Source organism: Pelophylax lessonae (assembly GCF_965119305.1).
Source record: "Pelophylax lessonae genome assembly, chromosome: 13".
Taxonomy (NCBI): Eukaryota; Metazoa; Chordata; class Amphibia; order Anura; family Ranidae; genus Pelophylax; species Pelophylax lessonae.
This window is the reverse complement of record NC_138780.1, coordinates 192698040-192715539: the sequence shown is the minus strand read 5'-3', so window position 1 is coordinate 192715539 and position 17500 is coordinate 192698040. Positions and strand designations below refer to the sequence as shown.

The following is a 17500-nucleotide window of genomic DNA, read 5'->3' as shown; positions in this document are numbered from 1 at the left end:
ACTGCGACATTGCGGTGGACAGATCGGACCCCTAACTGACATTTTTGACACTTTTGGGGGGAGCAGTGACATTACTACAGTAATCAGTGCTAAAAATATGCAATGTTACTGTAATAATGACACTGGCAGGGAAGGGGTTAACATTATGGGTGATCAAGGGGTCAAATGTGAGCCTAGGGGAGTGATTCTAACTGTGGGGGGGGGCTTCTGAAATGACCATAGAGACATGTGTTCCTATATAGAAGGATCACAGGAGCTCTGTGATCATTCCAGAGAGCAGAACGGTCAGCTGCGTTTACAACAACCGACCGTTCTTCTCTCTCAGCGGGGAGTGATCGCGGGTGTCAGGCGGCAATCAGACCAGCCGGCCCCATGCATCGGAGTCCCCACTACCGAATGGGGGCGGGAGTGCGCCCTTGCCCCTTAGCTGCAGGTGCGCGACCGACGTATACCTACGGCGGTTTGTGCAAGAGGGCCAGCCTGCCGGAGGGCGGTCCTTAAGTGGTTAAAAAGGGGAAAAAAGATATTTTAATTTTTTTTTCTATATCTATTCAAAAATGTTTTGCCTTTCATTTCTATTTAAAGAAGAAGTAAACTCTTCCTTTTTTTTTTTTCCCCTGCAAAGTAAATGCATAATGTGCTAGTATGCTTCGCATACTACCACATTATGTAACCCTTACCTCCAAACGAAGCCCTCGTCGTCCCCGCTGGAGGCCGCATTAATCTTCAGTCGTCTTCCTTCCTGGTCTGTGGACTCCGGCTGTGCTACTGGCCGGGAGCCGCGTGACGTCCCCCCCCGCGTGGCACAGGGCTCGGGAAGAAACGGTATGGACGGCCATTTCTTCAGAGCGCATGCACCGATGATGTCATCGGCTGCATGAAATGTAAATTTCTACTAAACGGTGCAAGGTTAGGAGATATTTACAGTGCCTATAGGTAAGCCTTATTATTAAATTATTATTTATTATTATTATTATTATTATTATTATTATTATTATAAAATATTATTAAATAAAATATTAATATTAAAAATTACAGAGGGTTTACAACCTCTTTAAAACTAAATGGGTTGTTTTATAAGGTGATCGTTTGCAATCACTTTAACCTTTTATACGTGGTTTTTTTTTTTTTTTTTTTTTTTTTTTTTTGGATGAGAATATAGTATTTTATTTTTAGTTTTACGGGGCTCCTTGCAACTGTAGATTTTATTAATAATATTATTATTTATTTATTTTTTTTTTATTTCATTCCTAGAAACGAACGGGCTTTTATTTGCAATTATAAGGAACACTGGTTTACTGTACGAAAATTAGGCATACAGGTAGGTTTCATTATTTTTTTTAATTTTTTTTTTTTTTCACGTTTATTGGGTTGTAAAGCTGGTCTTGCAGTAAAATGCTAGGTCTACTTACTGAATACCACCTTCCCCTAATCTACAATTGCTGCATTATACCTGGGGAAAGAGATTAGAAAATATATTACTTTACCTCTATCTGCTCTGTTTTACTGCGCTCAGCTAAGACCGGCATTTTACAACAAATTCATAAGATTCAGGCTGCAGTGTGGAGCCCCATGGAGTTCTCATTGCTTATCAAAGAGGATTGGACTCACCTACTGGCTGTAAATTAACCACTTGACTCGTTGAAGTTTTACCCCCCCATTTATGACCAGGCCATTTTTTGCGATACGGCACTGCGTTTAATTTACTTGACAATTGCGCGCTCATGCAAAGCTGTACCCAAATAAAATTTACATAATTTTTTTTTTTTTTTTTTCAACAAATACAGCTTTTTAACCACTTTACCACCGGAGGATTTTGCTGTCTTACGTCCAGGCCACTTTTTGCGATTCGGCGCTGTGCGAATTTAACTGACAATTGCGCGGTCATGCGACGCTGTACCCAAACGAAATTTACGTCCTTTTTTTTCCCACAAACAGAGCTTTCTTTTGGTGGTATTTGATCACCTGTGCGATTTTTACTTTTTGCGCTATGAACAAAAAAAGAGCGTAAATTTTGAAAAGGTAACAATATTTTTCACATTTTTTTTATATGAAATTCCCTCCCCAAAAAAATGTAAAAATCAAAATTTTTTTTAAATTTTTGGCCAATTTGTTTTCTGCTACCTATGTTTGGTAAAAAAAAAAAAATCACAATAAGCGTATTATGATTAGTTTGCGCAAAAGTTATTGCGTTTACTAACTAAGGGAAAGATTTCTGTAATTTTTGGTGTTTTTTTTTTTTTTTTTAACGAGTAATGGCGGCGATCTGCGATTTTTTTTTTTTTTTTTTTTTTTTTTTTTTTTTTTTTTTTTCGGGACTGCGACATTGCGGCGGACAGATCGGACCCCTAACTGACATTTTTGACACTTTTGGGGTTACCAGTGACATTACTGCAGTAATCAGTGCTATACATATGCACTGTTACTGTAAAAATGACACTGGCAGTGAAGGGGTTAACTTTTTTTGAGAGGGAGGGGCTATGTGTGTCCCTAGGGGCGTGATTCTAACTATGATTGGCTGTGGCTTGAGGTGTAGGAACAGTGATCAACGGTCCTACATAGTAGAACCGTATGATCACCATTCTTACACAGGGGAGAATGACAGGCGGCTTGTTTACATCAGCCGCCTGCCTTTCTCCCTCTGCACCGATGACATCGGGTCCGCCGGGCACACGCGCGCGGGGGGGGGCGGGGGGGTTCCGTAACCGAGCGGGAGCGCTCGCTCCCTAGACCCTCACAGGCAGAGCGACGTAGTACTACGTCGCTCTGCCTGTGAGGAGCTGACTGCCGACGTAAATAGTCGTGCGGCAGTCGGCAAGTGGTTAATGGTGATCACCACTGCATTTTTTTTTTTTTTTGCGCTATAAACAAAAGAAAAAGGCTGCCAATTTTTTGAAGAAAAAAAAAATATTTTTTTTTTATTTCCTGCTATAAACAATATAAAAAAATTTAAAAAATCACATTTATTCATAAATGTAAGCCAATATGTATTCTGCTACATGTTTTGGGTAAAAAAATCCCAATAAACATACAGTATCTCACAAAAGTAAGTACACCCCTCTTTTTTTTGTAAATATTTTATAAAAAAAAATGTGCTGAAAAACTTGGCGTAATATACGGTAGTTTGTAGACACTAACGTTCAAGTAAACCAATAAAGTATACAGTATCTCACAAAAGTTAGTACACCCCTCACATTTTGTAAATATTTTATTCTATCTTTTCATGTGACAACACTGAAGAAATGACACTTTGCTACAATGTAAAGTAGTGAGTGTACAGCTTGTATAACAGTGTAAATTTGCTGTCCCCTCAAAATAACTCAACACACAGCCATTAATGTCTAAACCGCTGGCAACAAAAGTGAGTACATCCCTAATTAATTGAAAATGTTCAAATTGGTGTCAATATTTTGTGTGGCCACCATTATTTTCCAGCAGTGCCTTAACCCTCTTAGGCATGGAGTTCACCAGAGCTTCACAGGTTGCCACTGTAGTCCTCTTCCACTCCTCCATGATGACATCACAGAGCTGGTGGATGTTAGAGACCTTGAGCTCCTCCACCTTCCATTTAAGGATGCCCCACAGATGCTCAATAGGGTTTGGGTCTGGAGACATGCTTGGCCAGTCCATCACCTTTACCCTCAGCTTCTTTAGCAAAGCAGTGGTCATCTTGGAGGTGAGTTTGGGGTCGTTATAATGTTGGAATACTGCTCTGCAGCCCAGTCTCCGAAGGGAGGGGATCATGCTCTGCTTCAGTATGTCACAGTACATGTTGGCATTCATGGTTCCCTCAGTGAACTGTAGCTCCTCAGTCCCCAGTGCCGGCAGCACTCATGCAGCCCCAGACCATGACACTCCCACCACCATTCAAGCTTTTAGGCAAGACACACTTGTCTTTGTACTCCTCACCTGGTTGCCGCTACACACGCTTGACACCATCTGAACCAAATTTTATCTTGGTCTCATCAGACCACAGGACATGGTTCCAGTAATCCATGTCCTTAGTCTGCTTGTCATCAGCAAACTGTTTGCGGGCTTTCTTGTGCATCATCTTTAGAAGAGGCTTCCTTCTGGGAGGACAGCCATGCAGACCAATTTGATGCAGTGTGCGGCGTATGGTCTGAGCACTGACAGGCTGACCCCCCACCCCTTCAACCTCTGCAGCAATGCTGGCAGCACTCATACGTCTATTTCCCAAAGACAACCTCTGGATATGACGCTGAGCACGTGCACTCAACTTCTTTGGTCGACCATGGCGAGGCCTGTTCTGAGTGGAACCTGTCCTGGTAAACCGCTGTATGGTCTTGGCCACCGTGCTGCAGCTCAGTTTCAGGGTCTTGACAATCTTCTTATAGCCTAGGCCATCTTTATGTAGAGCAACAATTCTTTTTTTTTTCAGATCCTCAGAGAGTTCTTTGCCATGAGGTGCCATGTTGAACTTCCAGTGACCAGTATGAGAGAGTGAGAGCGATAACACCAAATTTAACACACCTGCTCCCCAATCACACCTGAGACCTTGTAACACTAACTAGTCACATGACACCGGGGAGGGAAAATGGCTAATTGGGCCCAATTTGGACATTGTCACTTAGGGGTGTACTCACATTTGTTGCCAGCGGCTTAGACATTAATGGCTGTGTGTTGAGTTATTTTGAGGGGACAGCAAATTAACACTGTTATACAAGCTGTACACTTGCTATCAAAGATCCAAAGACCAAGAGAGGTCAGAAAAAGCGGGACTATATGGGCATGTGTGTGGCTGAAAGGATGCAATCACAATACCACTATATAAAAAAACATATACAACTTTATTAAAAGTATTAAAAAAGACAAAAATATGAATGTTGTCATATCATTATTTTTTTCTTTTTAATACTTTCAATAAAGTTGTATATGTTTTTTTATATAGTGGTATTGTGATTGCATCCTTTCAGCCACACACATGCCCATATAGTCCCGGTTTTTCTGACCTCTCTTGGTCTTTGGTTCTTTGATATTTCATTATTGGAGATGATGGCATGTATATCACGGTACAATTTTTTGAACTGTACACTCACTACTTTACATTGTAGCAAAGTGTCATTTCTTCAGTGTTGTCACATGAAAAGATAGAATAAAATATTTACAAAAATGTGAGGGGTGTACTCACTTTTGTGAGATCCGGTATATTTGATTGGTTTACGTGAACGTTGGTGTCCACAAACTATATATTTATGGAATTTTTATTTGTTTTTTTTTATACTAGTAATGGTGGCTGTCAGCGACTTAACTTGACTGCGATATTGCAGCGGACAGTGAACACCAACTGACACTTTTGACATTTTGGGGGAACCAGTCACCCGAATAATGTGATCAGTGATAATACTGTACACTGTCACTGTACTAATGACACTGGCAGGGAAGGGGTAACGGGAGATCAAAGGGTTAACTGTGTACCTAGCCAGTGTTTTTGTGTATTCTATGTGCGGCTTTTACTAAGAGAAGTTATTTTTTTTTTTTTCTCTGCTTTGCAGGAACATAAAATCCATCCCTTCCCCCTGTCAGAATGGAGATCTGCCTTGTTTACATTGGCAGAGATCTGTTCTGTGTCTTTTACTGATGATTGGTGGGTGTCGGCGGACATCCAGTGTCCGGCACCCACAGATCAGCTTCTGCTGTAATTATTCCTTTTGTCATCCTTATTTATATTACAAAGGATGCGGTGTAATAGGAATACACGCGATGAAAGAAAAAGTGTTAAAATAAAATAAATAATAAATAAAAAAAAAATGCAAAGTGCCCCCATCCCACTGTGCTCGCGCGCAGAAGCGAATGCATATGGAAATAGCGTTCGCACCACACCTGTGAGGTATTGCATGCGAATGTTGGAGCAATAGTTCTAGCACTAGACCTCCTCTGGAACTCTAAACTGGTAACCTGTAAAGGCGTTTAAAGCGTCACCTATGGAGATTTTTAAGTACCGTAGTTTGTCGCTTATTCTATGAGCGTGTGCAATTTTAAAGCATGACATGTTAGGTATCTATTTACTCGGTGTAACATCGTCTTTAACATTATAGAAAAAAATTGGGGTATGTATTCTGTTTTAACAGTACAAATGGCCACTGCCTTCGCCTGTAACTGGCTTTTGCAGCAAGGTGCACATGGAAGGGCAACGCATGCAAAACAAAACCAAAGGAAGTTCCCAGCTCAACTTACTGACCAGCCTGCTAACCAACCGAATTTACCTATCTAACTGTAAAACTGGGGTTTAATTTACAAACATTTGAAAATACAAACCCGATTCCAAAAAAGTTGGGACGCTGTACAAATTGTGAATAAAAACAGAATGCAATGATGTGGAAGTTTGAAATTTCAATATTTTATTCAGAATACAACATAGATGACATATCAAATGTTTAAACTGAGAAAATGTATCATTTTAAGGGAAATATAAGTTGATTTTAAATTTCATGGCATCAACACATCTCCAAAAAGTTGGGACAAGGCCATGTTTACCACTGTGTGGCCTCCCCTCTTCTTTTTATAACAGTCAGGAAACGTCTTGGGACTGAGGAGACAAGTTGCTGAAGTTTAGGAATAGGAATGTTGTCCCATTCTTGTCTAATACAGGCTTCTAGTTCCTCAACTGTCTTAGGTCTTCTTTGTCACATCTTTCTCTTTATGATGCGCCAAATGTTTTCTATGGGTGAAAGGTCTGGACTGCAGGCTGGTCATTTCAGTACCCGGATCCTTCTTCTAGGCAGCCATGATGTTGTAATTGATGCAGTATGTGGTCTGGCATTGTCATGTTGGAAAATGCAAGGTCTTCCCTGAAAGAGACGGCGTCTGGATGGGAGCCTATGTTGTTCTAGAACTTGGATTTACCTTTCAGCATTGATGGTGCCTTTCCAGATGTGTAAGCTGCCCATGCCACACGCACTCATGCAATCCCATACCATCAGAGATGCCGGCTTCTGAACTGAGCGCTGAGAACAACTTGGGTTGTCCTTGTCCTCTTTAGTCCGGATGGCATGGTGTCCCAGTTTTCCAAAAAGAATTTAAATTTTGATTCAGCGGACCACAGAACAGTTTTCCACTTTGCCACAGACCATTCTAAATGAGCCTTGGCCCAGAGAAAACGCCTGCGCTTCTGTATCATGTTTAGATATGGCTTCTTTTTTGGCCTATAGCGTTTTAGCCGGCAACGGTGAATGGCACGGTGGATTGTGTTCACCAACAATGTTTTCTGGAAGTATTCCTGAGCCCATGTTGGGATTTCCATTACAGTAGCATTCCTGTATGTGATGCAGTGCCGTCTAAGGGCCCGAAGATCACTGTCATCCAGTATGGTTTTCCGGCCTTGACCCTTACACACAGAGATTGTTCCAGATTCTCTGAATCTTTGGATGATATTATGCACTGTAGATGATGATAACTTCAAACTCTTTGCAATTTTTCTCTGAGAAACTCCTTTCTGATATTGCTCCACTATTTTTCGCCGCAGCATTGGGGGAATTGGTGATCCTCTGCCCATCCTGACTTCTGAGAGACACTGCCACTCTGAGAGGCTCTTTTTATACCCAATTATGTTGCCAATTGACCCAATAAGTTGCAAAATGGTCCTCCAGATGTTCCTTATATGTACATTTAACTTTTCTGGCCTCTTATTGCTACCCCTCCCAACTTTTTTGGAATGTGTAGCTCTCATGAAATCCATAATGTGCCAATATTTGGGATGGCATTTCAAAATGTCTCACTTTCAACATTTGATATGTTATCTATATTATATTGTGAATAAAATATAAGTTTATGAGATTTGTAAATTAGTCCATTCCTTTTCTACTCACAATTTTGTACAGTGTCCCAACTTTTTTGGAATCGGGTTTGTACATGCGTAAGCTACAGACCCACTTTACGATGCCCCAGTATCTGAAGTCTTAACTCTAAATTTTGAGAGCCTCCACAGTGGAAGCACATGTATTATAATGGATAGGCAGAGGACAGGTGAGCCTGTAGGGAGCCCACCATTTCTTAAAGGCACGAGGACGCACTGGACACCCAGCATATAGCACAAAGGCAGTAAGGTGTCCAATACATCCCCTCCCTAATCATTCAACAGTACAAACAAATGGCCCCTGCCCCCACCTATAACTGGCCTTTGCACCAAGGAGCATATGGAAGGGTGATGCATGCAAAACAAAACCAAAGAAATTCCCAGCTCAACTTATTGACCAGCCTGCTAGCCAACCAAATTGTCTTGTCTAAGAGCATTAAAAACTGCAAACTAAAAGACACATTACCAGTTCATGCGCTGATCCTAGATTTAAACCGTCTAGGCAGGTGATTCTTTGAAATAACACACGGTGATATAGGCAATTGGGCCTTGCAGCTCACCGAACTCTCCACTGGGTGGTGGACAATCACTAAAAGAAAATAAAATAGAGGAAAAGAGCGCATGACCGCCCTAGCATAATACCGTTTATTGAAATTAAAGTAAAAACAATCAATGATACACTCACATGGAGCAGATGAATATTCATCTGCTCCATGTGAGTGTATTATTGACTGTTTTTACTTTCATCTTAATAAACGGTGTTCTGCTAGGGTGGTTGTGCGCTCTTTTCCTCTATTTTATTTTCTTTTTGCATTAAAAACTGTTAGACGGGACAATAATATTGTGAGGGGACATAGTGGGCACCTTTGCTGCTATGGTGCTATTTGCTGGGTGTCCAGTGCGCTCCTGTGCTTTTAAGGAGGCGTGGGCGACCTCCAGGCTCACCCGCTCTCTCTATCTATCTATCCATTATAATGAATGTGCTTCCACTGTGGAGGCTCTCAAAATTGAGAGTTAGGACTGCAGATACTGGGGTTCTGCTTACGAATGTATTTGCAAATGTGTGCAAAGTAAACCCGTTTTTAATGCATACTGTTAGACAGGATAAGTCGGTTGGTTAGCAGGCTGGCTGGTAAGTTGAGCTGGGAATTTCTTTGTTCTTATATTGCATATATTTTTTTTTTTTTTTTTTAATTCAGGAAAATTTATTTTTCCCAAAAAATTGCACTTGAAAAACGGCTGCGCAAATACTGTGTGACATAAAAAATTGTAACAAACACCATTTTATTCCATAGGGTCTCTGCTAAAAAAAAATAAATAAATCTATGTTTGGGGGTATAAGTATTTTTTTCTAGCTACTGATTTAAACTTTTAAACACAAAAGTGCCAGAAAAGGCTTGTCTTTAACTGCTTAATTTTTTTTTTTTTTTTTTTTTACCCTTACAGTGTGTGGGGGAGGAGAGGGATTTTTTTTTTTTTTTTGTGTTTCCTGGAGTTCAGCCCTAGCATAACACCGTTTATTGAGATGAAATTAAAAACAGTCAATGATACACTCACATGGAGCAGATGAATATTCATCTGTTCCATGTGAGTGTATCATTGACTAGTGCGTTCAGCTATAGGTTTATGTTTTAAATGAGTCTCTCAAATCTTAGGAGAAGATAATTTAATACCTTGCATCTTCTAAAAAGAACATGAGACAATCATACTGGTGCAAAGAACATAAATTAGGCCACATCCCATAGGTAATATGGTATAATAAAGGCAATAAAAAGTTCAATAAAAGTTTCAATAGGAAGTTCAAAATAGGTCCTCGATGATGTTCTTGTGCTGGCTCCTTTAGGCTCGGTTCACACTATTGCGATGCGGGAAGGCTGCGAATTCGCAGCCTGTTCCCGCATCGCACACGCACCCCCGGTAGTTCACACTGCCATATGCGATCCGCTGGGGGTGTCAATGTAATCTTAACGACACCCCCAGTTTGATCGCATATCGCAGTGCGATCGTGCAGTTCGCACAGGATCGGATCGCACAAGTGTGAACCGCTGTGCGATCCGATCCTGATGCGGCAGCAAAAATGCCTCCTGTGCGTCTTTGCTGCGGGTGCGGTGCGAATTTAGCCATACAAACTGTATGGCTAAACTCGCACCGCACAGCTGATCGCATGTCATGTCGGAGCAGTGCGCTCCGACATGACATGCGAACCCGGCACACGCAGAAGTGTGAACCGGGTCTAAAACGGCTGCTCAGTGTGCATGCAGGAAGGGGCTTGTGGGTTGCTGGAGAGAAAACACAAGTGCCATAAATCACTTGATGTGCTACACTTAGATGGCGCTTTTGTTTTCTCTCCATCTTCTAACAAGATCCTTTGCTTTCTTGGATCCCAGTGGAAGTATTGTTGCATCACTGACACCTAGAAGTCAGGTGAGTATATTTTCTGATTGCTTTCCACAGTTTTTTTTTTTTCTATAGGTATAATGCAGCGATTTCAAATGAGGTGAGGGTGTGTTATGTAGTAAGCGAGCCATGCTTTTTTATTTCAAAGTGGTCGTTTTTTTTTTTTTGTTTTTTGAATATAACATTTATTATGCTTAGTTTTTTTTTTTCAGTAATAAAAAAAAAAAAAAAAAAAATTGAAATAGGTAATTTACTACAAAAATGTATATGCTTTAAAGGAAACTTGTCCTCCTTATAGGAGACGTCAGCCATGGCAGACTCCATATTCTTTTAAGCACAGACTTCCTTTAAAGTGGCTTTGGGCAGCATATTATACAAAAAAAAAAAATACAAAAAAAAAAAAAAAAAGCACTGATTGGACAGCACCGCGCTCTGTTATGCATCATACCTTCCAATGTACCTTCCACACTTTTTCTTACAGGAGCTGTGACGGGCTGAGTACAAAATTTCAGCTTGCGATTTTATCTAACAGTGAGTGTCATTATAATGTCAGGAGTCAATAGGGAGAACATAGAAGCCCTGCTTTTTTTTTTTTTTTTTCTTTTTCAACACCGCAGTAGACTGGGCCTTTGGTGAAATGCACTGCAGAGGAGATGAACTCAGAATAAACACACCGCATGCAATCTGAAGCTAAAGCAGCTCACTGCTGTCATCTGTGTGACTTCCCTCCCTCCCATAGTATTGATGCAGGCTCCGCCTTCTCCCCATTCTGATGTGTGTTACATTGCATCATTGCCTGCTTCAAAGTTAGCAAGATGTGTGGGAAGCTGTGTCAACTATATTTAAAAATTTAATTTTTTTTTGTCTTTAAATATTTGGCCTAAACAACCTTTTATTGTTTCGGCTTGGGTGACTTATTTCATAAGTTTTGGACCATTTCGGAAGCTGACACATAGAAATAAACACATATTAACCAGTTCCCACACAATTTTGGCATTTCTCTCCTACATGTAAAAATCATTATAATTTAACCACTTAAGCCCCGGCAGATTTTACCCCCTTCCTGACCAGGCCCTGTTTTGCGATTCGGCACTGCGTGACTTTAACGGACAATTGCGGGGTCGTGCGACGCTGTACCTAAACAAAATTGACGTCCTTTTTTCCCACAAATAGTGCTTTCTTTTGGTGGTATTTGATCACCTGTGCGATTTTTACTTTTTGCGCTATAAACAAAAAAAGAGCGTAAATTTTGCAAAAATAACAATATTTTTTACATTTTTTTTTTATATGAAATTCCCACCCCCCCAAAAAATGTAGAAATAATTTTTTTTTTTAACATTTTTGGCCAATTTGTTTTCTGCTACATATGTTTGGTAAAAAAATCGCAATAAGCGTATTTTTATTGGTTTGCGTTTACTAACTAAGGGAAAGATTTTTGTCATTTTTGTTGTGTTTTTTTTTAACGAGTAATGGCGGCGATCTGCGTGTGTTTTTTTTTTTTTTTTTTTTTTGCGGGACTGCGACATTGCAGTGGACAGATCGGACCCTTGACTGACATTTTTGACACTTTTGGGGGTACCAGTGACATTACTACAGTAATCAGTGCTAGAAATATGCACTGTTAATGTAAAAATGACACTGGCAGGGAAGGGGTTAATTTTATTGGTGATCAAGGGGTTAAGTGTGTCCCTAGGGGCGTGCTTCTAACTGTAAAGGGGTGTGGCTAGTGGTGTAACAACAGAGACATACGATCCTACATAGCAGGACCGTATGATCTCTGTTCTTACACAGGTGAGAATGACAGGCGGCTTTGTTTACATCAGCCGCCTGCCTTTCTTCCTCTCCACCGGGAGATCACGGGTGGCCAGCGGACATCGGGTCCGCCGGTCACACGCGCGGGGATGTGCAGGAACGAGCGTGGGCGGGAGTGGGCCTCCGGCGGCGCGCGCTCGCCCCCTAAAGCCTCACAGGCTAGCGACGTAGTACTACGTCACTTTGCCTGTGAGGGGCTGACTGCCGCAGTAAATATACTGTGGGCGGTCGGCAAGTGGTTTAATAATAGTGATAATTACTCAGAACCCCCAAACGTGTATATTGTTTTTTTTTTTTTAAGCAGAGACCATTGAGCATAAAATGGCAGTCGTTGCAATTGATGTCACACAGTATTTGTGCAGCAATTTTTCAAACACAATTATTTTGGAAAAATACACTTTAATGAATTTTAATGCAATAAAACACTAAAGAAAATCCAATTTTTTGGTAAGCTATAATAGATATTGTTACGTCGAGAAAATAGATACCGAACATGTCAGTTTAAATTTGCCCACACTCATGAAATGGCGCCAAACTTCGGTACTTTAAAAATCTCCATAGACTACGCTTTAATAATGTTTACAGGTTACCATTTTAGAGTTAGAGAAGATCTTGTGGTAGAATTACTGCTCTCGCTCTGACGTTTGTGGCGATGCCTCACGTGTGGTGCGAACGCCCTTTACATATGCGGGCGAAACCTACGTATGCTTTCGCTTCTGCGTGCGAGCACGAAAGGACGGGGACGCTTTAAAAACATTTTTTTATTATTATTATTTCATTTTTCTTTTTTTCTCTTTGTCCCTTTTTTAAAGGGGAGCTCCAGGCTCCTTCAGAAAAAAATTAAAGTCAGCAGCTACAAATCCTGTAGCTGCTGACTTTTAATATCAGGACGTTTATCTGTCCAGGAATCCAGCGGTGTCTTCACCCCAGCCGATTTCATCGGCCACCGCCGCCATCTCTGCCTAAGGAAAATCTTGCAAATTCACAGCTGGCTTCCTGTGCACTTGGTGAATGGCCCGGCGGCGGGGTTAGGAGGAGTAAGGCCGAACTTCTGGCGGAGTTTCCGCAGTGAGCTTAGCCGGAAGTGGGAGCGGGTACTTTTCAAAACCAGGGAGGAGGTAAACAAGCGGAGCCTTTTGGGTGGAGCTCCACTTTTTTTTATTTTTTTATCACTTTTATTTCTATTACAAGAAATGTAAACCTCCCTTATAATAGGAATAAGGCATGACCGGTCCTCTTTATGGAGACATCTTAGGTCAATAAGACCCCAATTATCTCCTCCCTGGAAAACATCAGATAAAAACCCCCCCAAAAAAACCTTGATTTCTGCTTTCCAGGGGAAAAAAAATGGCAGCGTTTTACATCTGCCAGAGCCGGAAATGACGTCATTGCGTCCCGTCTAGCCTCCCAGGGACCACCTGGTTCACAGCCAGCTCTATGGTAAACCGCCACTGAATCAGTTCTCTGGCTTCCCAATCACATGGGAGAGCCTGGAGAGGCACCGGAGGGGGGAGGTGAGGACATCCCCTTCTGCTGCCTGTAAAAGCAATCCAGCAGCTAAACAGCCGCTAGGATGGCTTTTACAAGTGAAGAAATTGCTGGCTGAAAACCAAGATATCTGAATGAATGATGCCTGTAGCTGCACCCATCATCCAGATATCACCACTTCAACCTAAGGAGGTCTTATGAGGCCCTATAGGTGGGAAGTTGCTAATGAAATTACTATTTTGATGACTTAAGTAAAGAAATGTGGTGTCCTTAGTTCTCCTGCTTATGTTTACCTTTTTTTCCTTTCATTTTTTGCAGTGGTTTAACTTGAATTCCTTGTTGACGGGTCCGGAACTCATATCAGACACTTACCTTGCACTATTCTTGGCTCAGCTTCAACAGGAAGGTAAATATCTCAGCATTTAAAGTAGAGCTATGACTTCCCATAAAATAAAATAAAATATGCATCAGCTCAGGGGAACCAACCTCCCTGACAGAGAATGAACAATGGTGTACTAAAGGCCGAGGCATCAGGGGTGGTATCTCTATAGTGTACTAAATGCCAAGGCACCAGGGGTGATATCTCTATGGTGTACTAAATGCCAAGGCACCAGGGGTGATATCTCTATGGTGTACTAAATGCCAAGGCACCAGGGGTGATATCTCTATGGTGTATTAAAGACCAAGGCACCAGGGTTGGTATCTCTATATAGTGTACTAAAGGCTGCGGCACCAGGGTTGGTATCTCTATGGTGTACTAAATGCCAAGGCACCAGGGGTGGAATCTCTATGGTATAATAAAGGCCAGGGCACCAGAGGTGGAATCTCTATGGTGTACTAAAGGCCGAGGCACCAGGGGTGGTATCTCTATGGTGTACTAAAGGCCAAGGCACCAGGGGTGGTATCTCTATGGTGTACCAAAGGCCAAGACACCAGGGGTGGAATCTCTATGGTGTACTAAAGGCCAAGACACCAGGGGTGGTATCTCTATGGTGTACTAAATGCCAAGGCACCAGGGTTGGTATCTCTATGGTGTACCAAAGGCCAGGGCACCATGGTTGGTATCTGTATGGTGTACTAAAGACCAAGGCACCAGGATTAGTATCTCTATGGTGTACTAAAGGCCAAGGCACCAGGGTTGGTATCTTTATAGTGTACTTAAGGCCAAGGCACCAGGGTTGGTATCTCTATGGTGTACTAAAGGCCAAGGCACCAGGGTTGGTATCTCTATGGTGTACCAAAGGCCAAGACACCAGGGTTGGTATCTCTATGATGTACCAAAGGCCAAGACACCAGGGGTGGAATCTCTATGGTGTACTAAATGCCAAGGCACCAGGGTTAGTATACTTATTGTGTACCAAAGGCCAAGACACCAGGGTTGGTATCTCTATGGTGTACCAAAGGCCAAGACACCAGGGTTGGTATCTCTATGGTGTACTAAAGGCCAAGGCACCAGAGTTGGTATCTCTATGGTGTACTAAAGGCCAAGGCACCAGGGTTGGTATCTCTATGGTTTACTAAAGGCCAAGGCACCAGGGTTGGTATCTCTATGGTTTACTAAAGGCCAGGGCACCAGGGTTGGTATCTCTATGATGTATTAAAGGCCAAGGCACCAGGGGTGGGAATCTCTATGGTGTACCAAAGGCCAGGGCACCAGGGTTGGTATCTCTATGGTTTACCAAAGGCCAAGACACCAGGGGTGGAATCTCTATGGTGTACTAAAGGCCAAGACACCAGGGGTGGAATCTCTATGGTGTACTAAATGCCAAGGCACCAGGGTTGGTATCTCTATGGTGTACCAAAGGCCAGGGCACCATGGTTGGTATCTGTATGGTGTACTAAAGACCAAGGCACCAGGATTAGTATCTCTATGGTGTACTAAAGGCCAAGGCACCAGGGTTGGTATCTTTATAGTGTACTTAAGGCCAAGGCACCAGGGTTGGTATCTCTATGGTGTACTAAAGGCCAAGGCACCAGGGTTGGTATCTCTATGGTGTACCAAAGGCCAAGACACCAGGGTTGGTATCTCTATGATGTACCAAAGGCCAAGACACCAGGGGTGGAATCTCTATGGTGTACTAAATGCCAAGGCACCAGGGTTAGTATCTCTATTGTGTACCAAAGGCCAAGACACCAGGGTTGGTATCTCTATGGTGTACCAAAGGCCAAGACACCAGGGTTGGTATCTCTATGGTGTACTAAAGGCCAAGGCACCAGAGTTGGTATCTCTATGGTGTACTAAAGGCCAAGGCACCAGGGTTGGTATCTCTATGGTTTACTAAAGGCCAAGGCACCAGGGTTGGTATCTCTATGGTTTACTAAAGGCCAGGGCACCAGGGTTGGTATCTCTATGATGTATTAAAGGCCAAGGCACCAGGGGTGGGAATCTCTATGGTGTACCAAAGGCCAGGGCACCAGGGTTGGTATCTCTATGGTTTACCAAAGGCCAAGACACCAGGGGTGGAATCTCTATGGTGTACCAAAGGCCAGGGCACCAGGGTTGGTATCTCTATGGTGTATTAAAGGCCAAGGCACCAGGGGTGGTATCTCTATGGTGTACCAAAGGCCAAGGCACCAGGGTTGGTCTCTCTATGGTCTACCAAAGGCCAAGGCACCAGGATTAGTATCTCTATGGTGTACTAAAGGCCAAGGCACCAGGGTTGGTATCTTTATAGTGTACTTAAGGCCAAGGCACCAGGGTTGGTATCTCTATGGTGTACTAAAGGCCAAGGCACCAGGGTTGGTATCTCTATGGTGTACCAAAGGCCAAGACACCAGGGTTGGTATCTCTATGATGTACCAAAGGCCAAGGCACCAGGGGTGGAATCTCTATGGTGTACTAAATGCCAAGGCACCAGGGTTAGTATCTCTATTGTGTACCAAAGGCCAAGACACCAGGGTTGGTATCTCTATGGTGTACCAAAGGCCAAGACACCAGGGTTGGTATCTCTATGGTGTACTAAAGGCCAAGGCACCAGAGTTGGTATCTCTATGGTGTACTAAAGGCCAAGGCACCAGGGTTGGTATCTCTATGGTTTACTAAAGGCCAAGGCACCAGGGTTGGTATCTCTATGGTTTACTAAAGGCCAGGGCACCAGGGTTGGTATCTCTATGATGTATTAAAGGCCAAGGCACCAGGGGTGGGAATCTCTATGGTGTACCAAAGGCCAGGGCACCAGGGTTGGTATCTCTATGGTTTACCAAAGGCCAAGGCACCAGGGTTGGTATCTCTATGGTGTACCAAAGGCCAGGGCACCAGGGTTGGTATCTCTATGGTGTATTAAAGGCCAAGGCACCAGGGGTGGTATCTCTATGGTGTACCAAAGGCCAAGGCACCAGGGTTGGTATCTCTATGGTCTACCAAAGGCCAAGGCACCAGGGTTGGTATCTCCATGGTGTACTAATTGCCAAGGCACCAGGGTTGGTATCTTTATGGTGTGCGCATCGCAGCTCACTCCTACTCAGAAACAACCATAGATGCTTTCTATGGATACACTAGCACCAAAGACTAAACAATATAATAGGTGATTATCCCCGGGAAGCTGCTGCTGCTGCAAATCGATAGCAAATCTATAGGTGTTAATATACTGACGCAATTGAGATTTAATGTGGTCAGCAGCGCTAGCTTTTTCACAACCAAAAAAAATGAACTTATCACCCACACTCTATAAATCAAATGCAATACGTGCTAGTAATAATATACTGTTAAAAAAAAAAACTAAATATATAAAGTGCTTGTGCTAAAAAAAGATCAACAGTGCTGGTTTTTCCACAACAAATCTACAAAGATGCACTAATCACTCTTTACATCAAATGCAATACCTGCTAGTATTAATATACTGTTGAAAAAAATATATAAAGTGCTCGTGCAAAGGAAGAAAAAGATATTTAACCCCATAAAACTGTTGTGCTCATCTGAAAAATATATATAAAAAAAATGTGTGTGTGTGTGTGTATATATATAATATATATATATCTCAGGGATCGACC

General features: G+C 42.3%; 1 protein-coding gene across 1 annotated transcript in view; it reads left to right on the top strand.

The window, feature by feature from the left end:
* ATXN3 (ataxin 3) overlaps nucleotides 1–17500 on the top strand; it is a 51601-nt gene that overhangs the window by 16888 nt on the left and 17213 nt on the right. The window contains 2 exon segments of the mRNA XM_082275455.1: nucleotides 1255–1321; nucleotides 13829–13916. Of these exon segments, the coding sequence (XP_082131581.1) occupies nucleotides 1255–1321; nucleotides 13829–13916 (155 nt within the window).